The sequence below is a fragment of the Vulpes vulpes genome, chromosome 12, assembly GCF_048418805.1.
Source record: "Vulpes vulpes isolate BD-2025 chromosome 12, VulVul3, whole genome shotgun sequence".
NCBI classification, from domain to species: Eukaryota; Metazoa; Chordata; class Mammalia; order Carnivora; family Canidae; genus Vulpes; species Vulpes vulpes.
Genome location: NC_132791.1, coordinates 74,662,587 through 74,688,889, shown reverse-complemented (window position 1 = coordinate 74,688,889; position 26,303 = coordinate 74,662,587). Strand labels below are relative to the sequence as shown.

At 55.0% G+C, this 26,303-nt stretch overlaps 1 protein-coding gene across 3 annotated transcripts; it reads right to left on the bottom strand.

Moving 5' to 3' along the window:
• Positions 1 to 167: 167 nt before the first annotated feature.
• On the bottom strand, positions 168 to 26,230 carry GABBR1 (gamma-aminobutyric acid type B receptor subunit 1). 3 transcript variants are annotated; one of them, XM_025988881.2, is made up of 23 exons: positions 25,981 to 26,230; positions 25,482 to 25,575; positions 24,702 to 24,905; positions 23,776 to 23,961; positions 22,244 to 22,264; positions 20,838 to 20,998; positions 17,812 to 17,946; positions 17,361 to 17,531; positions 16,430 to 16,531; positions 15,865 to 15,930; positions 14,624 to 14,815; positions 9,370 to 9,612; positions 8,730 to 8,793; positions 7,644 to 7,721; positions 5,603 to 5,753; positions 5,058 to 5,190; positions 3,894 to 4,010; positions 3,698 to 3,805; positions 3,263 to 3,356; positions 2,545 to 2,672; positions 1,880 to 2,008; positions 1,493 to 1,636; positions 168 to 1,187 (listed from the first exon to the last, which is right to left on the bottom strand). In XM_025988881.2, exons 2-23 carry the CDS (start codon positions 25,573 to 25,575, stop codon positions 1,014 to 1,016), a joined length of 2,895 nt encoding a protein of 964 aa, XP_025844666.1. In that variant the 5' UTR covers positions 25,981 to 26,230; the 3' UTR covers positions 168 to 1,013. The 3 variants fall into 3 exon arrangements, with proteins under 3 accessions (XP_025844666.1, XP_025844667.1, XP_072584987.1); XM_025988882.2 differs by lacking the exon at positions 23,776 to 23,961; XM_072728886.1 differs by lacking the exon at positions 25,482 to 25,575 and having other exon boundaries at positions 25,981 to 26,109.
• Positions 26,231 to 26,303: the final 73 nt, after the last annotated feature.

Genomic DNA, 26,303 nt, shown 5'->3' with positions numbered 1-26,303 from the left:
CATGCCATCACTCTCTTGTCTTAGCCAAACCCCATCCTGCTTTGCCCTGCATGGCCCTCAGTGGAGCCACGAGACACCTCAGCGCCCTTTCACTAACATGGAGAGCCCCAAGCCTCCCTCCTTGGACAGAAGCCCAATATGTTCACAGTGAGGGACGAGCCACTGAGTCACACTGTTCACTGGTTTATTGAGACTAGGGGAGATCCCTCCCCAAGAGACACCTCAATGCAAAGGGGATGCCACCTTCTGCCCTGGAGTTCCCTCCATCCATGCCAGCAGTCGAGGTGGCTTCCTGTGGTTAGGATTCTCACTTCTACTGGAAGCAGCTCCCCAAGCCTGCCCTCATTTCTTCTCTCTTAACTCCCCCCAGAAAAACACAAAACCAAAGGAAGCAGTCCTGGAAAGGAATGTGAATGTGGACCTAGGATACATGAGCACAAAGTGGGGGTGGAGCTCAAGCAGAAACCAGGTGAGGGTGTGAATCCAAGGAAAGTTCATAACAAGGTGCAGAGTGGGTGTCTGCAGTTGTTTTGGGAGAATAGGACGATGTTCCAATGCAAAGGGTGGGGGCACCCAGGTCGCATGAACACACAGCAAAGATGCAGGGATGCACATGGCTTTGCACCCATGGGGAACACCTGCCTCTGCTCCAGGGACAGTGGTGCCCCCACCACCAGGGCCACATGAGGCCACAGGACAGAGGAGAAAGCATGTGTGCACATGAGCACAGGAGGAGCATGTGAGTGAGGAGGAGCAGAGGCGGGAGCATATGAGTGCCAGGAAAAGGCAACATCCAGGGGACAGAGCAGGTGCAGGTACAAGTGCGAGGGATGGGTCTGTGTAGGAGACCTGGCAGGGGAGTGGGGCAGGAGGGGGCGGGAGGGGCCGGTGGGGAAGCAGCAGCGCCTGGTGCGCACTGGACAGTGGATCTAGAACAGTCCAGGGCACCCAGACCACTCCAGACTATCAGAGGGGGGGCGTCCTTCCAGCCAGTCCCCTCCCCCCTCACGCCCTCACTTGTACAGCAAGTGAACCCGGCTCCCGTCACAGCTGAGCCGGTCAGGGGGCTCATGGGGTCCCCTGGGCAGGCCCCCTGAGGGGTCTGGGGGCGTCGGGGGGTGACGCCGAGGGCGCAGCTGCTGCCGAGAACGAAGCTGATGGCGCAGCTCGGACACTCGCTCCTCTTTCTGCGGAAAGAGAGGATGGAGAGGTTGAAAGGAGGTCGGGAGGGGCCTCACAGAGAGGAGTGTGGAAGCAAGGGCATGAGAAGAGAAGGGAGGGGAGAGGGGAGGGGGCGGGGGGCAGGATGGACAGAAGGAATGGAAATGAGAACCAGGAAAGATGGAAGAGAGCCGACACAGCGAAGTGGGGGTGGCAGTTGAAGAGATCAGGGAAATGGGGGGGCAGGGAGAGAAACAGGTCAGTGCACACAGCCCTGACCCCCCCCCGCCCTGAGGGAGGGAGAGGTCAGTGCACACAGCCCCCCACCAACCTCAGCAATGATCTTCTCCAGCTCCCGGTTCTCCTTCTCCAACAGTCGGGACTTCTCTTCCTCATTGTTGTTGGTCGACGACCCCGTTTTCATGGTATCCTGCGCTTCTGACTGCCACTCACCCCGGGTGATCAACCTGCGCATCTGGGGGCCAAGGTTTGGGGTGTGAGATGGGAAGGCCATGGGGTCAGCGACTAACAGGTGGTGGGCAAGAAGGACAAGCTGGGCCCCCAACAAGGAGGGTGGGGTAGGAAGGAGAGCACAGTCCCCAGATGGAGGTGAGGAGGGCAGGGAAGGTTGGGGAGCACAGTCCCCGGATGGAGGGGAAGAGGGCGGGGAAGGGTGGGGAGCACCGTCCCTAGACCGTGGTGTGCAGCAGCGCCCCACCTTCGGCACGAACAGCACGACCAGAGTGATGTAGGAGGAGAACACTATGGCAAGAGCTGCAAAGGCGAAGGCTGCATCCTGCTGGCTGGACAGGATCATGGTGACCGGGGCAGTGATGAGGCACAGGACCTATAGGGGGACCCATGTGGGACCTCTAGACTTTCCTCCCCCAGAAGAGAGCCCATGAGAACAGGTCCTGGGGGAACTTCCCATCTGAAAACGGTCCAAACTTGAGGCCACCCTCAACTCCCAATAGGGAAGAATCCCAAACCACGTCCCGCTCTAGGCCAACCCCTCCCTCCAGGCAGAGTTCCTGCCAATGAGCCATTGATCAAATGACCCATCGATGGATCGATGGAGGCAGGAACCCTGGGAGGAAGGTGACTCAAATCCCAGCCAGGGAGCCACATACAAGCACTGTAAGGTCTGTGTTTCTGCTTCCTCACCTGTGTAGGGGTGTTCCCCCTGTGTAGGGGGAACACTAAGGTCTGCTTCATGGGTGGTCATGGAGAGTTAAGAAGAGTGTCTGTCGTGCGCTTTACCAACTGTAAACTGCTTTACAAACCTGAGGCATTAACAAACTTCTAAAGATGCCCAGCCACTGGTCCCAGCCCTGATTCCTCCCAGGCAGCCCCTGGGGTCAGTGCTGGGTGTCCGGGGCTCACCGCCACGTTGTAGATGGCCATGCCCACAGCCCGGTGGTCATTGATCTTCTCAGTAGACACGCTCTTGGTCTCATAAGCAAGAAAGATGCCTAGCAGCAGCAGCAGCCCCTTGTAACCATAGAAAATACCTAGAATGGAGGAAACGGTCACCTGGGCAACTAGACCTGATGTATCCACTCACTCCCCGCACCCTCTGCATCCTCCACCTGCTGCTGTTCCTGCTTACAGCTCCACAATGAAGGCTCCTCCCCAGGTGGCCTCCTGACCCCACACACCTGTCTCCCCAACTTGTCCAAACCTCACCACTTCTCCTGGGACACAGGAAGAAGACTTTTGGGAGCAGGTATCAGCCAGACAGGGGCCCTGGCTGCATGATGTCACCTCCTCACCATCCAGGGGAGGTTTCACCCTTCCTGGCTGCCCACCAGAGCAATGTTCACAAGGCCAAATGGGACCTAACCCAGGCCCCTCACAGCCCAGGTCTCACTCTAGGGAGCCAAGTGAACGGATGGTGTCAGGCTGTCCCCACTGGCCCTTCTGCCACACACAGGCATGACCTCAGCCCTGCTCTAGACGCTCAGCTCCTCACCAAAAAAGACCAACTCTCCTGCCTTCCCAGAAAGAACTAGTGACACAGAGGTGGACACTCAAACTACCCCTTCTCTGAAGACCCTCTGTCCCCAGCCTGCCAACCCGCTCACCCCCACATTGCACACACCAAGCCAGGTGTTCATTTTCTTGGAGCTGCAGTGCTCCAGCTGGGGCAGGATGGACACATCAATATCTTCCTTTGGTTCCTCCTTGGCAAAAGTCTAAGGGAGAATCAGGGCCAAAGGGAAGACAGTGGTCACCCTCCCCCCCCTCCCTGCTCAGCCCCTGGCCCCCAAGTCTGCCTCTTTCCCAGGAACACCTCAGAAGTGCTTGTCTGCCAGCTTCCCATGATGCCCAGGAAGTCTACACATTCTTCCTGGATCCCCACCCTGCCTTTCTCCAGCAGACCCAAAGGTTCCCGCTAGGATTCCTTACAGGAAGGGGGTGGGGGCTGCCAACAGACACAATGCTGACAGGCACCCCTCACAAGCAGGAACCACCAGCAACAATCACCAGGAAGCCCCACTCGCCCCTGACCTCGGGGCCTCCTCTCAGCTGGTACCTCAATGGTCCGGTGCAAGGGGTCTACCATCTGCCAAATGGCAAGAGTGAGGACATCCATGCCCACTAGCAAGCCCACTGTGGTGTACAGCTTCCAGGGCTCCAGGGTCTAGATAAACAGAGCATGGGTGAGTCAGGGAAGCCCCCTCGGCCCCGGAGCCAGAGCCCTCCAGGCTGGGGGTTAGGAAACCAATCACCTTCCTCCACTCCTTCTTCTCCTCCTTCTTAGTGAAGACCGTGTGGACCCACCAGATCTTCGTGAACATGGAGCCATAGCCCAGACTGAAGCCCAGACCCAGAAGCCAGAGGCGTGCCTAGGACAGGAGAGAGCAGGGCAGGACAGTGGGGGGGCAGGCCTTCGGGAGGGACAGAGGTACAGCCAGCGGAGATGGGGGCATGGAGAGGCCAGCAAGGGGGTCCCTCTGCCTCAGGCAATGTGCTCCCATCCATTTCCTCCTCTGCTGGCCAGGCGACCAGGAAAAAATCTGCTGGGGTTACCAGCCCAACCCTCTGCCCTTCAGTGTGTGGTGTGTCCACACACCCTTACCAACACAGCCCTGCCCATCTTCCCATGCTCCTTGGCCCTTTCCTCCCCCATGCCTGGCCATACCCGGCCACACTGAGGGGCTCCCCTGATCTGCTGGCACTTTTCCATCCCTGCAAGCCGCCAGAGTGACCATCCTTATTTCTCCAGCTGGCAAAGCCCATGCATCCTTTGACACTGAAATGCCACCCTTGTGAGGTCCAGCCACCTCCCCAGCCGCTTCCTCTTCGCTTGCACAGCACTTTCTGTGGACATTTCTCATACTGGCCATGGCTCACTGTGTGCCCCTCCTATGGCGCTTCCATCTTACAGGGACCTACAGCCCGTGCTGGAGTGTGCATGTGTGTGTGCAAATGCCATGTGCACAGCTGCAGGGAAGGAGGAGGGGGGATGGGCAGGAGGGGGGATGTAGTTCTGTCCCCACCAGAACTACACAAATGTGACTAGCTATGGAAGCCAGCCTTTCCAGCAGCCCCAGGACCAGCTCCCTGCTGTCCGGTCCAACTCCACCTCTCCTTGCAAACCACAGCAAAGGCCCCCTGGCGGCGTGTACTCCCTGCTGTCCCCACAGCACAGACAAGCTGCCATTGTCCCAGGTTCTCTGAGCAGACTCCCTCCTATACCCCCAGTCCCTCCCCTCTTCAGTGTGAGGCCGTGGCAACCTTGGAACTGCCTGGAGAGTGGCACAGTGAGGCCTGGATGACTGGAACAGAAGGGTGGTGTCAGCAGGACAGGGACAGTTGAGAAAAGGCAGAGGGGCTCCAGGGTGGGGCCAGCCCTATCCTGCCAAGCATCTATCTGCCCACCTCCTCCTCACCTGACACACAAAAGGAAACTGGCTTCTCCCGATGTGGTACCCATCCAGCCCCAGGGGGAAGACGGCAGCCAACGCCAGGGAGCAGCCCACAGCAGTCAGATTGTTCAAGTTGGGCTGGGAGTTCTGGATGTAACTAGGGCAGAGGCAGAAGAGGAGACAGAGAGGAGCCGAATTAACCTCTTCTCTGCAGATGCCAGCTCTTCAGTGCCCAACTTCCGGCCTTGGAAGACAGACAAAGCCGCCTGGGCCAGGGGCTGCTGGTGGATGCAGGGGCTCCGCGGCAGGGGACCCCCGCCAGCACACACACTTTCAACCCCCCTGGCCCCTAACACTTTTCTCAGCCAGCTGCTGTGGAGCTGGAATGGGACCCACATTCGGGGTCCCCCTCCAGGTGTCAGTAGTCACCGGGAGAGCGTAAGTCAGAGTGCAAACCTCTGCTCCCAGACCCAGGACTCACACAGCTCTGACCTCCGTCCCATGCTCACTGTCCTGGGGGTGCGGGGGCAGGCAGACAAAACAAGGAAAGTGTCAGACAGGAAACTTACCGGACATGAGAGTTGTAGATGTTAAAGGACAGACAGACCACAGCCAGGACAATGCCCAGGCTGGAGAGGACAGAGACTGAGATGAAGAGCTTCTGTGACATGAAGCGAAATGTCTTGATGACCAGGGTCTGGTCAGCCGGGGGGGCCCCTCCTGCATGACATTAAGGGTAAGGGGCGGTTCTGGTCAGCTGGGGGGCCCTCCTGCATGGCAGTGGGGGTTCTGGTCAGCTGGGGCCCCTCTCGCATGGCAGTGGGGGTCTGGTGAGTTGGGCCCCCTCCTGCATGGTAGTGGGGAGTCTGGTCAGGTGGGGCCTTTCCTGCATGGCACTGGGGGTTCTGGTCAGCTGGGGGACCCTCCTACATGGCAGTGAGGGGGTTCTGGTCAGCTGGAGGACCCTCCTACATGGCACTGGGGGGTTCTGGTCAGCTGGGAGCCCTCCTGCATGGCACTGGGGGTTCTGGTCAGCTGGGGGACCCTCCTACATGGCACTGGGGATTCTGGTCAGCTGGGGGGCCCCCTGCATGGCAGTAGAGGGTCTGGTCAGCTGGTGGGGCCCTCCTGCATGTACTGGGGGTTCTGGTCAGCTGGTGGGAGCCTCCTACATGGCACTGGGGGATCTGGTCAGCTGGGACCCCCTCCTGCATGGCAGTGAGGGGGTTCTGGTCAGCTGGGGGGCCCTCCTGCATGGCAGTGAGGGGGGTTTTGGTCAGCTGAGGGACCCTCCTACATGGCAGTGGGGGATCTGGTCAGCTGGGGGGCCCTCCTGCATGGCAGTGGGGGAGTCTAGTCAGCTGGGGAGCCCTACTGCATAGCACTGAGGAGGGAACAAGGAAATGAAGAAGAGGCAGAGAAAGGGGCAAGGACACCTGCCTCCAGCCCTGAGGACATGGGGCCCTGGCTGCTCTGAATTGGAGCCAGGACAGAGGAATGCTCCCTGCAGCTTGGGATCTCAGGAAGCAGTGGAAGGAAGGAGAAAATGGAGCTAGAGGCTAGGATATATTAGCAAAGCTGGAGTCTGTTTCTGCTAGTGTTTGTTCTGTGTTTTCTGTCTTTTTCTCAGCAAAAGAAACAGGAAGGGAAGAAGGGGATGACTCAGAGGTAAAGTTCATGAAATCTCTCAGAACTCAAATCAAAAGCTGCAAAAGACAGTTGTGGAATCATAAAGCTAAAGAGTTCAAAGCATCCAGCCCAGTCTCCTAACCTTAAGGAAAAAATCTGATCTGTGATTTTTAACTCTGGCAGGGTGACATTCCCAAAGGTGTTTTCTGGTTATTATTAAAAGGAAGCCAGATTTGTCGACGAGTTCACAAAAGAAAATAAAATCTAATTTCAATTTGCTTAGCTTTAAAAAGAAAACTGTAATTTAGGCCATGTGGCATTTATAGCAGTATAGAATACTGTCCTAAATTCAAATTATAAAAAACATGTCAGAACTCTAGCAGTGCTGGGAACCACTAGCTTCCAGTGGGGTGGAGCAGCTGGCAGCTATCTCCATCCTTGAAGTGCCAAGCCATGATTTTACTAGTAGGTCCTTCCTTTTGTCCACCTGGAGGATCTGTCCCATTTCTGATTATTTAGCCCACCAGGCACACAAGGAATAATTGCTTACTTTTTGTCTTTAAAAAGCACATTTTAGGGTATGGCAATTATATGAGGTTTTGCAACATCTCATAATCTAAGCAACCAATTTTGTGGCAGAGATGAAGGGGCTACCACAGGCCCAAAGTAGCTGGTTCTGATATATCAAGGTACCAGAACATCTGAGAAATCCAAAGAGGGTTTCCATGGCCACTCCAGGCACCCCCACCTCCAATCCTATGACCTAAGCCATGAGCTGCTTTTACTAGTGCATTGCTACCATGTGCCTGCTCCTTCTCCAAATACACAGCTCCCATACCCAGGTCCTAACCCCAACCCTGGCCCATCTCCCTGGCACATTTTAAACCCACGGCGCCCACCACCGTACCCTTGTGCACAGGCACAACCCTTCCCCTGGTTGTTCACAGGCAGTGAAAGAAAATGCAAACAGGACCAGCTTACCAATCCATTTGTCCGTTTTAGACCAGGAAAGATCATCCTTGGTGCTGTCATAGTAGCCGATCTTCTTGTAGCTGCCACCTGGCAGAACAGGCAGAGGGGTGAGGAGCTGTGCTGGGCGCTAGCTTCCTGAACTGGGGCTGATTCTACCTCCACCCTGAGCCCCTGATGGACCCTGGGAGGACCTGAGGGCTCTCTTAGGCAGCCATCAGACATAAAGTAGATCCCAAGGCAATGTAATACAGAACAGCTTGTAGGGTTAGAGCCCTAGTGGAGAGGGTTCCACGGGTCGGGTGTGCCATCCCCCAGCCTTGCGCCTCTCTTGGTGGTCATCTCGCACTTCGATTCTGATGTCTAAAGCTTTCAGAGTGCCTGCTTATTCTCCCTCTCATGACAGAATCACAGGGTCTATTTTCCCAGAATCTTTCATTTAAATAAAGAGTTTAATTTTAGAACTTTATTTTCGATTGGCTTGGGTTCTAATTCCTTGGAAAGTTGCATCTGCCTTTTGGAGCCACGAGGCGAAATTCAGCCACTGCTAAGATTCCCAGTGACCAGTGACCATAACTGTTCCCTCTGAAGCCACCCCACAACCTCCAGTCTGGGTTACAGAGAGACCTGTGCCCACAGCACCCTAGGAGGCTGACAGAGGTGTGTGCACAGATTGACTCTTGGAAGCTTGGCAAATACTGCGGTCTAGAAAAGCCAAACTGCCCATAAGATGCAAAAATCGGGAATGCTTGTTTATACAACATGGAAATTCAACAGGTTTCCTCTATAAACAGCCGGTTAGCTAGATCCGGCTGCCCGAAGTCCAAGTCCACAGGTGTGCCTCTTACAGGGCATTAGCCCTTCAAGTCCAGGCCACCAAAGGGAAGCCACTGGACAGAGACATGGCAGCTTTCACGGCGTCTGCCCCTTTCTACCTCAAGCCACACACCCTCTCCAAGCTTTCTGCTGCTATTATTACATAGACGCTTGATGAAGGGAAGCAAGCAGGGAGCCCCGGACTGACTGCAGAAGCCACCTGGGGTGGGGCCCCCCAGCCCAGCTCGGCCCCCCAACTCTGGCCCACGCCTCTGCGCTCACCCTGCAGCTGCTCAATCAGAGTCCAGGCCATCCGTGAGCCGCTGGCATCAAACACCACGTGGCCCTGGGAGACGGGAACATGCGGAGGCAGGCAAAGGTGATAAAAGCAGGAACCAGAAGAGAGCATCAGGGACTCTCTGGATCCTTATGTTTTTGATGTAATTGAGCCTCTGAATGAATTCTATTTATGGCATTTGCCTGCATATAGGACATACCCCAGATGCCCATACCCTAGATTCTAGAAACATTATTCTTTTGAAAAGAAGCTTCACTCATGGGATTTGAGTGAGGAAAAATCCTCAGAGAGCACCAGGAGACCTGGCTTCTGGCTATGTGACCTGAGCATGTCACCAAATCCCTCTGGGCACTAATTTCCCCACTTTGAAAGGAATAGGACATGATTTCTCAGACTATTTCCGCTTCAAAATCCTATGATTCTCACTGGACTCATAAATACCTAGGGGACAGGTTGGAGGAAATGGAATATCCCTTTTCCTTCTAGTCTCTTACATGTTTTTCTCTTACAGGTCCCCCAACCCCCATCTGAGACTATTATTGCAGGCTGATGCATGCTTGCAGGGGAAGTATGGCGTGCTCTCAGCAGAAGGACGGGGAATGTGAGGGGATTGCTGTCACTCACAGAGACACCCTCAAAGGACGAGGAGTTCATTGCGCGGTAGATTTGGTCTGTGATCGTCTGGTTGTTGTAGTTGAAGTCTTCCAGGCGCACCCCCGAACGGCCGCTCCCTCCAGATGTCTTGTTCAGGGCCAATGCCAAGGCCCAGATGGCATCATAGGCCAGCGGTGCCTCCTGGAAGCCGCCTGTCTCCTCAGGGTGTCTCTTGAGTCTCTTGGTCAGTTTCTCCACAAACTCCTGGGATGTCTGCAGAGGGAAGGACAGGGAGAAATGGCTGGCGTGGGTGAGGCATGCAGGGCGTGGCTTCTGATCCGGCAGCAGCACCTCTCATGGCACAGATGGTTTGTGTTCATGTTGTCAGATTGAGACACAGGCATTCGAAATCTGTAAATATGCCCATGTCTAGGCTGGAGCTGGGCTGAGCAGGGTCCAGTGGCTCAGTGCGCACAGAACCACAACTCAAGTCTACGGGACAGACGCTGTATAACAAAGGGCCAAAGATAGTAGAGATGGAGCCAAAGGCGATGTTCTCCAGGGTCCAGATATTCTCAGTGGGCTGGACCCAAACCACTCCAATTACAGCTGCTCCAATTACAAGACAACCTAGAGGGCGCCCCCCAAGAAACTTCCTCATCCGGCACAGCCCCCTGGAGGGATTTGGAAAGCTGAGGCCCCAGAGACACCCTTCCCAACGTTTGACGTTCGGAAGCCACTACTCAGGCTCTCCCCTCCACCCCCACCCCCATCTTTGTCCTCCAAGAAAGCAAAAGAGAATGACAGCTCCTATAACTCTGTCATGAAATGGATCAAGAGACCTGAATTTCTATACCTGGCAATGACCTCATTTGGCTAAAAACCACAGGCAAATTGCTCGGGTTTTTGGAAATGCCTACCATGTAATGGAGAAAATTACATCCGCCCCTTCTTACCCCCTAGAAGCCACACAAGGAAATGCTCAGTGGCCACTTGTTAGCAAGGCTGCCCACCACTCTGTTTAGATCTGGAATGTACTAACAGCCTCACACTCTTAAGGAAAGAATGAGTAGATGAAGAATAAATAAAATGTTTCTCATGCCCAGCCCACTTTTCTTTCTATTCAACTTTCTGAAACCAGGGGAGGGGGAAGTGCAAGGAACAGTCCACCTGGGACCCTGGGAATAGCTTGGACACAGGCCAGGGCTCCACCACCTTGAGACCAGGACCTCTGTCCATCCTCAGCACCCAGTACAGTGTCCAGCCCACATGGACCAATGATAAACGTCCACTGGATCAATATTCTATATGATACCATGGCGGTAGATACACGTCATTCTACCTCTGTCAAACCCTCAGAATGTACAGCACCAAGAGTACCAAGGCTCAGCAAGAGTGAGCCTGTGCATAAAACAAGGAACTGGGTGCTGATGGGTCAGTGCACATGCATCCAGGGTAAGCGGTCTGGTGGGGAACGTTGGCGATGGCGGAAGCTGTGCCTCTGTGCGGTGGGGAGCATATTCCTCTCAACTTTGCTGTGAATTCAAATCGCTCTAGAAATATATTTTTTAAAATGTCCATTGGGGGATGCCTGAGTGGCTCAGTGGTTGAGCATCTGCCTTTGGCTCGGGGCATGATCCCAGGGTCCTGGGATCGAGTCCCAAATCGGGCTCCCTGCATGGAGCCTGCTTCTCCCTCTGCCTGTGTCTCTGCCTCTCTCTCCATGTCTCTCATGAATAAATAAATAAAACCTTTAAAAAATAAAAATAAATAAATAAACAAAATGTCCATTGGGCAGATAAACAGATAGATGAATGAACCCCAATTCCAAACAGTTCACCTATGGGCTGTGTAACATCAAACGAGTCACTAAACTTCTGTAGTTGGTTATTCAATTTTAACATGAGGATAATCTGCCTACCTGAAGAGTTATCATAGGAAATAGAAACATAGGTAAAATGCTGCGTTATAAAGTTAAGATACAGTTTCTCTTTGCAAATTTCCCCATCTCTCAACCTCATCTTTGTCACTGGTACTCAGATCTACAATCCATCTCAGCATTTCAAGTCCTGTATCCCCAGCTGTCTCTGAGGCATTTGTAGCTAGATGATCAATGACCTTAAATTAAAAACATCTAAGACTAAGCTCAACTTTTCTTTACTCCTCAACACTTCCTGGTAGCTGAGACTGAAGCGTTAGAATCCCTTAGACTCTTTCAAATCACCAAGGCCTCTTAATTATTCTGTTGAAATGTTACATTAATGCTGTCAGCCCCTACACAGAACAGTGATCATGATGATGATGATGATGATGATGATAATAGCTAACATTTATATTTCCTTACACTGTTCCAGGCATTTTTCCACTTTTCTAAGGTGTGTGTGTATACACATATACATATATGTACATATACATACACACACACACACACACACACGTATGTATAAGGAAATAGGCACAGAAAATTGTCATCCTGCATGGCGGAGCTGGGATTCAAGCTCAGGCAGCCTGGCATCAAAGTCCCTACTCCTCTAACACCTCGCACTGCCTCTGTACATAGGTAGGCCTCTCCAAGAGCACTTGCTCAGTAAACAGCTGCTAGGGTGAGGCTTTCTGAGCAATCCTTCACAAGTCTATCCAATCCTCAGTTCGAAGTACACACTGGATCAGAAAAACATCCAGATGGAAAGGATTCATCTGCCCTGCGTGGTGCTCTCTGCACCCAGATCTTCATACTCTCTGCTGCCTCCAAGTCAGTCAACCAACATGCTTACCCAAAAAATCTTTCCCCCTTGGACCAGCACAGATACAGCTGCAGATTTTCAGGTGGAAATATTACTAAGCATCTCAAGGAAAAGTGAACAACAGCAAAAATCCCACAACCCACAGAAATTAGTCAAGTAATCAAATGCAACTCGATGACCCTCATTTTATAACAGCCCGGCTGGTTGTCTCTATGTGAGGGACATGGATGCCCAACTGCAACCTAAACTTTGTATCTCGAGGCAGCTTTCGATTTTGTATTGTACCAAGATTTGATGGGACCTCTATCCCAACTTATGAGAACTGCAACAGAACCTCATTCCCAGGTGAGGCCACCTCCCAGCTGTCCCTCTAGCCCAGAGCTGCCATATTTCCTCAAAACTACTCCAACCCACTCTCCCATTCCTGGCTCCTTTCTAAACCAGGGTTTCTCAATCTCTGCCCTCTTGACACTTGGATCAGAGTAAATCTTTGCTGTGGGGGGACTGACCTATACATGACAGGATGTTTAGAAGCATGCCTGGCTCACCCATTAGATGCCAGTTGTGACAACCAAAACTATCTCTAGATATTGCCACCTCTCGTTGAAAACCACAGCTGCAGCCAATTGTCCTCAAAATGTGGTCTCAAACCAGTAGCATCAACATCCCTAGGGAACATGCTAGAAAGAACCACTCCAGACCTACTGAATTAGAACTTCCAAAGGAAGAGCCCAGTAATCTGAGTACTAACTAACCCTCCAGAAAGGTAACGTCTGAGAACTAGTGCTCTTTTTTTTTTTTTTTTTTTTTTTTTGAGAACTAGTGCTCTAAACTTAGCATCATCCTTATGAAGTGAAGGCAGCTCTGCTTCCTTTCTAAATCTCCATGACTCTTGCTTCTGATTTACCTCTCCTAGTCCTGTTTGATTCATCCACGGTCTATGCCCTAGTCAGTTGTGAAGGCTGCTTCTACCCTCCGGAAAATCTTGGCTTTTCCACCAGGTGTTTTAAGCTACCAAGCAGGCATGCTCTCACCAGAAGCCCTATGGCCTCAAAGGCAGGCACCACTCTTCTCTAGAGACCAAGAGCCAGAAAGGTGACCATCTAACTCATCCTGCTCCAAAGCCCCAGATGTCCTTTGCTTCCTGCCAGAGGCTTCCCTAGTTCTCTGCTGGGGGTAGAAGCCACGACTGGCAGGTCCCAGGCTCACGGTGCTGATAAGCCTTTTCACTTTGGGCACCAGTTCCTCTATTTCCTCAGGTCTCAGAGATGACTCACTACTCTGGTGCTCTACAGGGATGTGATCCTTCAGAATTTTCCCATTGTATTTTCAACCAAGATACCTTAAATATAAAGTCCCTTGGAATTTCCCAGGACAGGGTCCACAATCCGAGTCCACATGACAATGGACACTTCCAACACAATCCACTGCTAGAACAGACTGCCTGAACCATCTTCCTCCCTTGATCAAAAGCTTCCATCAGCTGAACAGTGTTAGCCAACAAAGGCACAGACTCTTTAGTGGGATTTCATGGTTTTCCATGGAGGATGAGAGGACAAAGTGGTTTGTGGTTTGGAGTTAGACTAAATGAGGGTCAAGTCTGGTTTCACCACTGAGCAGTTATGGGGCCTGGGCCATGTCACTTGACCTCTCTGTGTCAGTCTCCTGGTCTACAGAATGGAAATGACAACCCCATATCAGAGCATGGCTGGAGGATCACTGAAACCATGTACCTAAACTCCTGGCTTACCACACAAAAGCAATCATTAGTACATTTTTGTTTTAATGAGATATTTGGGGCTTTACAACCATTAACTCACCCCCAGCATGCTTTCCAAAACTAGTATTCCAGACCCAGAACTACATCTGGTAATAATGAGCAGACATGCAGTCTGCCTTATAAGCTTGCTAGAGATTCCTGCATTCCTTCAGGTGTAATAATGAGCAAGAAAGGAGCCCTGGCCCTCACACTCACGCCCTGCAGGGCCGCCCCAGCCTTCCCAAATCACAGGACATGTCTTCCAGCCCCAAGTCTGTCACCAATCAGCTATCTGGAAAGAACTGATTGCAAAAGTCCCTTTTGCATCTAAAATTCTAAAAGAGGATCATTAAAGAAATATCAGGGGCCAAGTTAATTCAGTATCAATCAGGAGTGAATATTAAGCAACTCCAAAGGGCTCTGAAGTCACCAAAATAAATCATATTTCTGTCACTTCTGTCAAGGTGTGCTTGTGAATAAGGCATCTATATTATCATTAACTCCTATCCCTCATTTGACTTCTTGCCAACCACTCCTCATTGCCAAGGTAACAGCCCTTCCACTCATAGGGGCCTCATGATCATAACTCTCCCATTTCTCTCTCGCTTCTGCTCAAGAAAGTCACAGCAGAGGTGGAAGCCACAGGAAACACAGTGCAAACAAGCTCTGCATGCCCTCCTGGACCTGCACGTTCCACTCTTGCCCCCACTCCCACCCCTGTAAGGCACCCTCAGTTCTGTTCCCCAGCCCAGGGGGCCAGCTTCCAGGTCCCCACCCTCACCATGTTGGAGATGCTGCGGGTGTTGGCTGGGTTCAGCATGACAATCTCAGTGGTGATGTGGCCTTCCACAGCCTCGGTCATCTCATCCACTGTGCAGTTGATGGAGGGGTCGTAGGTCTTGAACCAATTGTCAGCATACCACCCAATGAGGAACCACACATACTTCTTCCCAAAGAGCCGCTCCTTGTATACCTGAATGCAGAGGAGGAGGGCTGGGGCTTTATTTCTTTTTTTATTTTATTTCCCTTGACACTATGCAGCCTCTGGGGAATCAGAGAAGAGCAGAGAATTGGAAAGAGTAATCTACAGGTCTTGGATGGAGTTGGAGACACTCAACTACTCCTCCTATTACTAAGTTTCTACTGAGCTAGTCAGGAAATATGGGATTCAAGGGCTCCTGTAGAAACCAAAAGGGTAGGAAGGTAAAATCTGGAGAAAGTGCATTTGTGAGAAGCCAAGAGATGGAGTCAAAGCCAATGGACAGAGACTTCATCTAAATGATTACCTCAGATCATCCACTCCAAACTGAGCACATGTGCACAAAGCCCCCCAGACAACCCAGGGACCTGAACACACGTGCACAGAGCCTCCCAGACAGCCCAGGGACCTGAGCACACACACACACACACACACAGAGCCCCTCAGACAGCTGGGGACCCGAGCACACATGCAGAGAGCCCCCCAGACAACCCGGGGACCCGAGCACATGTGCAGAGAGCCCACCAGACAGCCCAAGGACCTGAGGACACGTGTGGAGAGCCCACCAGACAGCCCAGGGCCCTGAGCACACGTGTACACAGCCCGCCCAGACAGCCCAGGGACCTGAGCACATGTGCACAGAGCCCACCAGACAGCCCAGGGACCTGAACACATGTGGACAGAGCTCCCCAGACGGCCTGGGTACCTGAGCGCACATGTACAGAGAGCCTCCTGGATGGCTCAGGAGACCTGAGCACACATGCACAAAGAGCCCCCCGGAAAGTGCAGGGACTCAAGCACATGTGCACAGAGCCCCCCAGATAGCCCGGGGACCCGAGCACACATTTGGAGAGCCCCCCAGACAGCCCAAGGACCTGAGCACACGTGCACAGAGCCCCCCAGACAGCCCAGGGACCTAAGCACATGTACCCAGAGCCCCCCAGACAGCCCAGGGACCTGAGCACATGTGCAGAGAGCCCACCAGACAGCCAGGGGATGGAGCCAGCCCACCAGGACCCTCCCTCTCCAGATTCCAATTCTACCTCACAGAACACTTTCCGGGCTTCAGTCTCATAGAAAAGTCCCACGATGATTCGGGCATCCTGGCGCTACAGATCGGAGACAAATAGAGCTCATGACAAACAAAGCAAGCACTTGCACAGCTGTGATTTTTTTGCATGAGTGCATGTTGCAGGGTTCTGCTCGAGGGGTGCTGGATTAATGCCACCTGGATGAGGAAAATAAACTTCCCAGGAGATGGTACCATCTCCCAGAATCAGATTAGGGTGCTATTGCAACATGTCAGTATATCAAATCAACCCTAAGTTTACACATTATTCATCAATTATATGGAATATATGACTGCATATAATGTTTATTTGCATCTCATAAATACATATATATAAAAACTTAACAAATCAACTCATGGCACACATGAAGCTTATACGATGTTATATGTTAATTACATCTCGATACAAAAAAACAAAACAAAAAACAAAAAAAAAACAAACAACACCCCTGCCCCTGCCTGGCTCTCCTCTCCAACGTACCATGGGTCCCCCACCCTGGTTCCTCAGTGGCCGAGCCCACCACCCCCAACCCCTGCACCTTGAGGTTCTTGACAGGCACGGCAGGATCTGAGAAGAAGCTCTGGCGGAAAGTAATCTCAATCCCAGCCTCCTTCACTCGTTCCTCTAGGTCGTCCAGAGTCTTGGGTGGGAATGAGAAACAAATGGAGAAAACATGGGGCATGCCATGGGGTAAAGACCGGAGATGTACAGCACTCCGGAACCCCTCCCCATGTGTGTCCCTGGGTGGGGAGAGCTCCAAGGAAGGTGTCTGTGGTCTCAGGATATAGATCCTACAGAGGATCTGTGTCTTGAGAAGTCACCCCATTCAGCCCGCCCCACCACACAGTAAAAGTGGGGGAAAGACAGACAGGCTCCGGTGTGGACAGGATGGGAAAACACAGCTGCATCAGAGAAGAATCCCTGCACCACGGAGACGGTCAGGGGAGGGTTAAGGGGCCACTGAACATGAGAGTGGACAGGGTCCAAGAGTAGGAGAGAGGGCCGGCTGTCTTTTTCAGGTTCAGAGCCCTGCATCTGAACCCCCACTCTGCCTCGTTGCCCACCCACCTCCCTCCCCCTCCCTTCTCCATCTCTTTTCTATTCCCACTGTTCCCACTCACACTACCACCACCCCTGAGGGTCTCTAGAATGTGCTGCCTCTCTGGGTTCCTATCACATATTCCTTCTTGCATCTCATCTCAACCCTGGGGAAAACATACTATAATAGAATTGGGTCAGTTGGGGTCTAATTATCTGGCAAAGAGAGCATCAAAGGGAAAAAGTGCCCTAAAACCAAACAGTTGGAAAGGACCCTAAAAACCCGGATCTGTTTGTTCCTCTGGTTGCAAAAAGACACCCACTGAACCCACTCAGAACGGGTTTGCTTTTGATAAAGAAGCAGGCTCTTCTCCCCAGAAGGCATCCTGGCCACGGCACCATGCCCTGGAGTGGGACACAGGCCCCCTCACCGATGTGAACACCTCGGTGGTCTGCTGGATGGTGGCAATCTTCCTCCAGCCCCACTTCTCAAAGAGCTTCACTCGCGTAGGGTTGTGGAGCGTAGCCGACGGATGAGTTCGGAAGAAGGTAGGAAAGCGCTGCCGGTTGGACAGAGCTGGTGAGCTGGAACCATAGGAGAGCTAGCGGGACAAAGGCAGTACAGAACAGGCTCACCTGGAGCTTGTGCACCGTCCCCCAGGCTGCCTCCCGGCCCCCCACCCACTTCTGCCTCAAGCATCACGGCCCTGCACCCCCACCTCACCCCAGCACAGGTGCACAGTCCCTGATGGGACTCCACTTCCCGCCCACAGGGAGCAGTTAGCTGCATGGAGGCCTGGAAAGGACCACGAGCCTTCCAAGGAGGTCCCCACAGTCTCCTCACACACGAAGTGGCAGGACCTTCTTTCCAGCCCAGCCTACCACAATGAGGTTCCACATCCTGGCAGCCTCAGCCACAAGCGTGGAGACAGAGCTGCAGCCAGGCATGAGGATGATCTTGATGGGGTCGTTGTAGAGCAGTTCATACAGGTACTTGGTAGCTTGGCCTGGGTCACACTGAATGGAGAGGGGTACAATTGGTCCTCCTGGTGCTACTCCCCACTGCAGCTACCCAGGCCCCCGTCCCACCTTGGACCCCATCTGTCTGTTTCCCCTCATGCATGAAACACCCTCCGCTCCCATCCTCCTGCCTCCTCACCTGGGTTCTCTCCTTTGCCAGAACTAGTGCACAGACCACCTGGACCCCCTTCAGCCCCTTCCTACACATCCCTGAGCCCACCATCTTCTCACCCCAGTCCTTGTCTCCAGGTTTGTAAGTGCTAAGTATCTGTGAGTAGAAAAGAGTCTGCAGGAATGTGCATCAACCCTCCCCAGTCCTGGACAGGACAGAGTCCTAAGAACCACATGATGAAATGCCTCTCTCACCCTACAAACCCCTTCTCTCCACCTTCCATTTTTCCTAGCTCATCTCTCTCCTGGGCTGATGGTAAATAAACATGAAGAGAATAAGGAGCAAGACTGCCAGGGGGTCCGGCAGGGCGCAGCGATCTGATCCTTTCCCTCCTGCTGGGCCCTGACATTTGCTGGATCCATTAGAAGGGGGGGGGGGCGGAAACAGGGGGGAGAGACAGGTGACAGAGATGGGGGAGAATAACTAGAAGGAGGTTCACCACAAACCAGATGCTTTCAGAGTACTGATGAGAGGCAGGGAGGGGGAGGGAAGGGATGTGGGGGGCTAGCTGTGTGCGCCCCCCTGCCTGCTCCCCTCCTGCTGAAGCATGACATTTCTGGAGCTATTGGAGCCCCAAAGGAGGCAGAGAAGAAATGGAAGCTAGCGGGAGCCGGGGCAGAGGAGACAGAGGGGACCGGGGGCTGGGTAGGGAGGGAAGGAGGAAGGCCCCCCCAGAGCCTTCTCACCTCCTGCCAAGGCCTGACATTTGAGACATTGGGGAAGTTGGGCCAGGAGAGCCAGGTGGGGCAGGAAGACCGAGGCTCCCATCCCCCTGCTAAGAGGTGTTTCTGAAGGCTCTTCGCCCTTCCACTCAGGCTCCTGCAGGCATCTCTGCCATTCTCAGGCTCACCCTCTCTCACACTTCTAGCAGAGTACCCCAGATCTCACCTCAGCTCTCCCCAGAAGCCCCACGGAAAGGCTAACAGGACCTAGGAGGACACTGACACCGACAGGGCGACCTTGGTTTTCTCATCACACCCCCCCCCCCATCCCTTCTCTCTTGCACTGGTCCCTCCATACAGATCCCTTCCTTGGGCTTCTCACCCCCCTCCCCTCTACACTTCCTGTCAGCCTCTCTTCCGCCCTCTTCACCAAGGAACCTGATACATTCCAGTTGACACATCCCAGTTCCCTGCTCCCCTCTTCCCTGCTGCCTCTGTTACGTTCTCTTCCACATCCTTTGGTGGAGAGGAGGGAGCGTCTGCTCCCCAGCACCTCTGGTGGGTTAGTCTGAGCTCACATCCAGGGCTCCCGGGCACCCTGTGACCACTGTGGTGACACCTACACCCATCCCCCCAGCCTCAGACCTGACCCTCTGCTCCCCTTCCTGCCCTAACACCTCATTCTCCTCTGTGCCCTGCTGCTCTTCCATAGGCATCTGGGGTTAAGCTACCCACGGAATCCACCAGGACAGGATCCTCAGGACTCATTCCTGACCAGGGACTTAGAATCTGTGTTTGGAACCAAGTCCTCTGGTGATCCTCGTATACACCAAAGTTTGGGGAAACCCTTAAAACAGGAGGGATCTGAAGTCCCCCACCAATCCCTAGCAGTACTGTGCTCTCTTCTCTCCAAGCACCCACCTTCAACCCCGCTTCTGCCCACTCTTCCCTCACAAACATATTTCTCAGCTGTTCAAAGAATGACTATACATCCTGAGTCCACTCAGGTCATGAATCCTCTCCTCTGTACTCCTCTCTACTCTCCCCCAGATCCCTCACGATCCTGGGGTCATATGTCAGAGAAGATAAATTTGAGGCCCCAAGTCTCAGTCCTTCCCTGTGCTACATTCCTCCCCAAACTCCCAGTTACTCAAAGGGCACAGCGTGGGAGAGGAATCTGATGGCACCATTCTCTACTCCCCTACCCAAATTCTCTTACCTAGCCCCCCCTTCCCTGCCTCCCTTACCCTACCTCCATCTCCCTTCTCACACCTCAGAGGCCACAATGCCATAAGGAAGATAAAGTGAAGACTCAAGTTCCGCAGGATGCCCAATGATGATCTCTCCTCATCATCATCATCATCACTCCCTCCCCCACTGCCATCCCTCCCTGCTTTCTCTCCTGCCTGTAACCAGACTCCCCTCTATCCCCATGCAATTGTGGGGGCTCCCATGTGGATCTCTAATGCAGCTCATTTCCCAGTGCCCATGCCCACCTCCTAACCATTAGCTCTCCCCGACCACAATATGCTGTCTATCCCACAGTCCAGGGATCCTCTGCAGGGCAGGGCGCCCAGCTACCCTGTTGTTTGTTGCGATAAATACAGAGCACTCAAGTTCCCCAAAATGTTCGGTGTTCAGTCTGTTTCTTCTAGTTCCAACCTGCTGCCAAGATTTACCTTATTACCACGGTAAATGGAAAGCCCCCACCTCTGACACCTCCTCTATCCCCAGACCCCATTCTAGGGTCAGTTTACTCCCCAGAAGATCAGGATCGGCTTGGACCCTAAATCCATCACCAGTTCCCCCAGCACCCCCCCCCACTTCCCAGCGTTCTGGGGAGCAGGAGGCTCTGCCTCCCATCTTGACCAACCTCGTGCACCCCCAGACCCTCATCTTGACCCTCCAGCCCCTGTGACCGTCCCCAAGCTCCCGCCAGTCAGACGTGGGAGGGGTCCTTGTCGCAGTCGCAGCAGTCACTGGGACCGAGGCGGCCGCAGCTGGCCTCCTGCCCCCTGCCCCCACCTCCCGCCCACCCCCACACCCGGGACTACCTTGCTGTCGTGGTGGATGAGCTTGAGCTCGTAGTCCGGCAGGATGTCCCTGCGGCTATTCACGTCCTCCAGCGCCATCTCCACCGCGGGCTGGCAGGCCTGGCCCCCCGGCCAGCCCCCACTCATGGGAAACAGCGCCCCGATGTACACCGCCCGCCGTTCTGAGGAGGGGTGCGGGGGTACCCGCGGGTGAGGCCGCGGGAGGTGGGGGGCGTGGGAGGGCCCCGCCGGACCCACCCCCGCCGCCATCAGCAGCAGCAGCGGCAGCGGCCACCTCACCCGCGGACACAGGACCCCCGGACCCATGGCCCGGCGGAGGGGCTGTTTGGGGAGCGGGAGGAGCTCAGGGGGGACACTTTTCCTGGGGAGGGCTGCTGAGGCGGTGTCGAGGAGGCGCCTCCATCCTGCGTTCTGTAGGGAGGAGGGGGCGAAGGCCCCAGGGCAGCGGGGCGGGTGGGCTTCCTACGGCCCCCAGGGCTCTGGCTCCCGCCACTGTCACCGCACCGCGGACTCTCCTCGCGGACTGACCCACCGACCGAGGGGAGGAGGAGGAGGAGATGGAGGGTTGGGAGGGGGCCCTGACGTCAAAGGCGGCGCGGCAGCTGCGGGAGGGGGAGGGGCGGGAGGGCGGCGCGAGGCGTGGGAACAACGTTTGGAGGGGAGGAGAGGGGAGGGGAAAGAAGGGAAGAGAGGACAGGGAGGGGACTCGCCCTCAGCGGGCCAGGCGGGGACTGGGGCCGCCCCGGGGGCGCGGGGGGGGGGGGGGGGGGAGAAGGGGCGTGTCGGGGCGGGGGGGGGGGGGGGGGCTGGGATGGAGACGCGCAGGGCGGCAGCGGGACGCGCGCCCCTGACACGCGGATGTGCACGGATGGGCACGGATGGGCAAAGGAGGCCAGGCGGCGGGAACCGCGGGGCGAGGCGGTTGTGTGGGAAGGGGGTGGCGTGAAGGGAAGCGATGGGGGCGGAGGCGGGGGACCCGGGCTGCGGAGACAGGACTGGCTCGGGTGCCTGGGAAGCCAAGGGAGAGGGTGGTGGTTCGGAGGGAGCGAGGCCCTGCCAGGCTGCGGTGGGTGCGCGGGGCCCACGGGGTGGGGGTGTCGTCAGGCACCCCCCCAAGAGGGTGGAAGGGAACCAGCAGAGAGGGTCAGCTCGCCCCGTCGCCCCCCACGCCTCAGCCGGCGCCGCGATCCGGCAGAAGCGGGGTCTGGCAGGAGGCGGGGCGCAGGGCAGGGCAGCCAAGCGGGGAGCTGGGAGGGACCGCAGGCCTGCAGAAAACCGGTAGGGAAAGGAGGGCCAGCGCGAATGGGGTCGGGTGGGGAAGGGGGGCGGGACCCCGCAGCTGGGGGCGGACTGTGAGGGGTCAGGGGATTGCGTGCGGCGCGCGACCGGGGGGTTTCTGATCTCACCTGAGTGCGGCGTTCGGTTCACTGGCAGCAGGAAAGACGGGGATCAGAGAAGAGTTACCACTGGCGCCCAGCGCCCCGGCCAGAGCCCCAGCCCCCTCCCACATCTGTCCAAGCCGGAGAGGACCGGGGACAGCAGGAGCCCGCGTTCTGAGGGGAGGGTGCCTGGGGATAAGAGCAAGGTGGGGCTGCGGGTCAGGACCTATCGGTGTTTTTATTTCTCATAGGACAACAGAATTTGAGACGGGAGTGCCAACCGCTAAGACATGGGCAGATCCTGGCTTTGTGCAGCCTAAATATTAGGAAATTCAGAGGTCTCTCTTCAAGAGAAAAAATACCAATCACAAATCCAATTGATTTTAAACTACTGCTTTGAAAATCTTTCTTTTGCATTTTTGACAAAAAGCTGTGACCATTTGAGCACATTATTAGTACACAAGAAGAGACTCTGGGTAAATGGAGCTTAAACTCCATTAGCTTCATAGCAAATCCACCCCTCGGTAGGACCCTCAATTTCCAGAATGGAATGGTAAATTACAAGCAGAATAATTACTGTGGGGGAAAGCCAAGCCCAGGACCTTGAAAGAGTCTACAAGAGTAGGGGAAGCATGGGGCAGGCCTGCATCCCACAGAGAAGCTGCAAAGGGAGAATCTGGGGGCCCAGCAAGGGGGGAATTTTGCAGACCTAAATGACAAGGTGTTGGACACAAGACAGAGACCCTTGGCGAACGATGGAGGATGCCTGAGAGTTATGGAAAAGGACTGTCCTCTTCCCCTCCCCCATCTCTGGGTTAGTCTCAGTGCCCTGACATTTCTGCCCCCAATTCTAAGTCTTTTTTTTTTTATTTTTTTACACTGATAGTTTTCCACCCCAGATATTCTTTCCAATCTTAACATTTTTTTCTACATATGACATACGATTTATTTCTGAGTCTTTACAATAATCCAGTTATATAACAGATGGAGAGTAATCCATTGTAGAATAGGGTTATGCAGAGAAAGTTCTAAGTTTAGAGAAAGGGACTGAGGCTAGGGGGAACTGGAGTATTTACACTTTAAGACAGGGACACCTGGGTGGCTCAGTGGTTTAGCGCCTGCCTTCCACCCAGGGCATGATCCTGGGGTCCCACATTGGGCTCCCTGCAAGGAGCCTGCTTCTCCCTCTGCCTCTGTCTCTGTCTCTGTCTGTCTCTCATGAATAAAATAAAATCTTAAAAAAAATAAAAATAGAAAAAATAAACCTTAAGACAAGCGATGGAGGGTGAGACTCATAAAGGACAAGAGAACATCTGAAGAACCATGAGCAGGGAGGAGATATAGGAAGAGGAAGGAAGCCTTGGTGCAGATAAAGTGAACACCGGGGCTACAAAAGGGGCCTGGAAACAGCTGGGAGGGGGGAAGAGTTGGGTTTTCACCTCCCTCCCCCAGACCCCCCCCATCTTGCATAGCACCCCATCCTTTCCTGCCATCCCTTCCCACCCTCTGGCACCCTCTGCAAGCATCCTCAGTTGCAAGTAGGCAGCCATTCCCCTCACCCTGGCAGTGGGGCTTGGGAGTGCTCCACTGGCCCTGACTACAGATGCTCCGGGAGCTGCCCACAAGATGGAAGTCAGGGTCACACCGGAAATCCACCCGGGCTCCATCCAGAGCGGGGAGGTCCCCACCCGTCAGGAAGACCTTCCCATTTTCCAGGGCCAAATATGACTTGGAACAGATTCGGACTGTGGAGAGAGATTGAAAAGTGAAAAGGAGAAGCACGTTGGGAAAGGCTCCTTCCCCTTAAAGAGCAGGGGCTGCAGACTGGGTTTGGGGGCCGCAAGCATACTACTCTGCAGGAAGTCAGGGGTGCAAAGGATTTGCTTCTGCAGCTTCCATTCCTCCCTTAACCCTGTAAGCATTCACACATTCCTAGCAGAAGAAAGGAAAAAGCATTTCCATGGTAGGAACCCAAGATGGAGCCATAAAGCACATAGGAGGGGATCTCTTCAAAGTCTGTGGCAGTGGACCGCTCCCTGGCTTCCAGACATGCAAAGGTGTGTAACTCTAGACCCACAATCAGACTGACTTTTCTTATTATAGCTGACTTACACTACTGTTCAACTGGATTTTGCTTCAGGAGTATATGATCTCTGCATTGGAGACAGAGGCAATCACGAATGCCATGAAATCATTTTGAGTGTTTTTGCACAGTCTGGCATTAATAATCCCAAAGAGAAGAACTCACAAGACGAATAATCAAGTTATTTTATGATAAGGTCAGTGGCCTCATGCAGGGAGGATGAGATGAAAGGTGTGGGCTGCTAACTTTACTGCCTCCAAGTGCACATAGTAAAGTCCCTGTTACATAGTGTTAGCCAAGAATCATATTTGTGAATTTTGTTCCAGTGGATTTGAAGTGCTGACTTGTAAGTAATGCTAAGTTTGAGGCAGGAGGAGGGATGGTCTTTGCAAGGCTACTCACCACAGCGGCTGGGTGTGTCCATATCTGTCCAGGAGCCATTGGCCAGGCACTTTCGGACCTTGGGCCCCACCACCTCTCGCTCTCCCCGGCACACATACTCAATCTCATAGTCCACCGGCAGGAAGTTGATAGCCTTCACCTGGTCACGAGTCAGGCCCCTGTACCTGATACCCCCTTCCCAAGGCGGGTGTATGATCTGGCAACCTAAGGGGTGAGTCGGCTGGGTCAGAGAGGAGTAGGGGGGGGCGCAGAGAAGCCCAGGGCGTAGTCAGTGGGCAGGTGGCGAAGGATGCTAGGAGGTGGGTGTAGTGATGGGTACAGAAACACTCTCCCCGCCCCCAAAGGACAAAAAGGCCTCAGCCAAGCGTTAGGACTGGTAAGACAGCTCACTAGTGAGGAGGGAAGGGCGCTGATCCCCTAACGGGGAAAGCTAAGAATCGGTGAAAAGCTACAATGTGCCAGTGGGCCCGGTCAAACAGGCTAAAGGAGGATTTTGAGTGCATTAGGGTGAGAGTACAGCCACCCAGGCAGCGTAGTGGGCAGGGAAGGAGGGGTGCGGTTGAGGAAACAATGGAGGGTCACCGAAAGGTGGCCTCTGCGGCGATGTGGGGCAGCGCAGGCGCTGCTGGGGGAGAGGTCAGGGGTGTCAGGCGGGCCGTGCAGACAGGGTTGCCAGGCCGGGATGCTGCGTCGGGCTGACGGGACAGTGATGAGGACCAGAAGGGGGTACAGGAGAGGGGGAGTAGGTGGGGGTGCCCGAGGTCGCCCGTGCAGATGCACCTTCCGAGGTGGCGTTGGGGGTCTGTGTCCCGCCCGCGCCCGGGGGGCGGAGGAAGAGCGGCGCCAGCGCCAGCGGCAGGAGCAGCAGCAGCATCTGAGTGACAGGCGGCCGTGAGGACTGGACCGAGCCCCGCCCGCGCGGCCAACCGCGGGGTGGGGGGAAGGGGAGCGCCCGGCCTCCCTCGCCGGGCCTCCGAGCTCCGACCCGGCTCCGACCCGGCCCCCACCCGGCCCCGACCCGGCCCCGACCCGGTCCCCACCCGGCCCCGACCCGGCCCGGCCCCGACCCGGCTCCGCCTGCGGACTAGACGCGCGCAGGGCGGAGGAGGCGGGGGCGGAGCTGGGCGCCGGGTGGCGGCGGGGAGGAGGGAGCGCCTGTCCCCACCCTCCTCCTGCCTCCCTCGGCCCCCCACCCTCCCGGGACTCCACCTCTCACCACCTCCTCTCCCCCAGCCCCCGCGCGCCCCTCTCCGAGCGCGGCTCCCGGCCCGGCCCTTACCTCGGCGCGCCTGCCCAGCTTCCCGGTCTCCCGGCCTCAAGGCCCCGGGCCCGGCCGCTCCTCCCGCGCCCCCTCCTCTCTCCTCGGCCTCCCCCTCCTCCGGCTCCTGCCCGGCCGGGGTCTCGCTCCTGTCGTGCTCCCCCAGGCTCCACCCCGCTCTCTCGTTCCCGGGGCGGCGGCGGCCGCGGGAGCGGGAGCCGGGAGCTCAGGAGGCGGCGCCGGGGACCGGGGGAGGCTCCGGGCGGAGGGAGGAAGGAGGGTGCGGAGAAGACAGGGCGGGGGGAGGGAGGGGGAGACCTAGGAGAGGGCGCCTCCCACAAGCC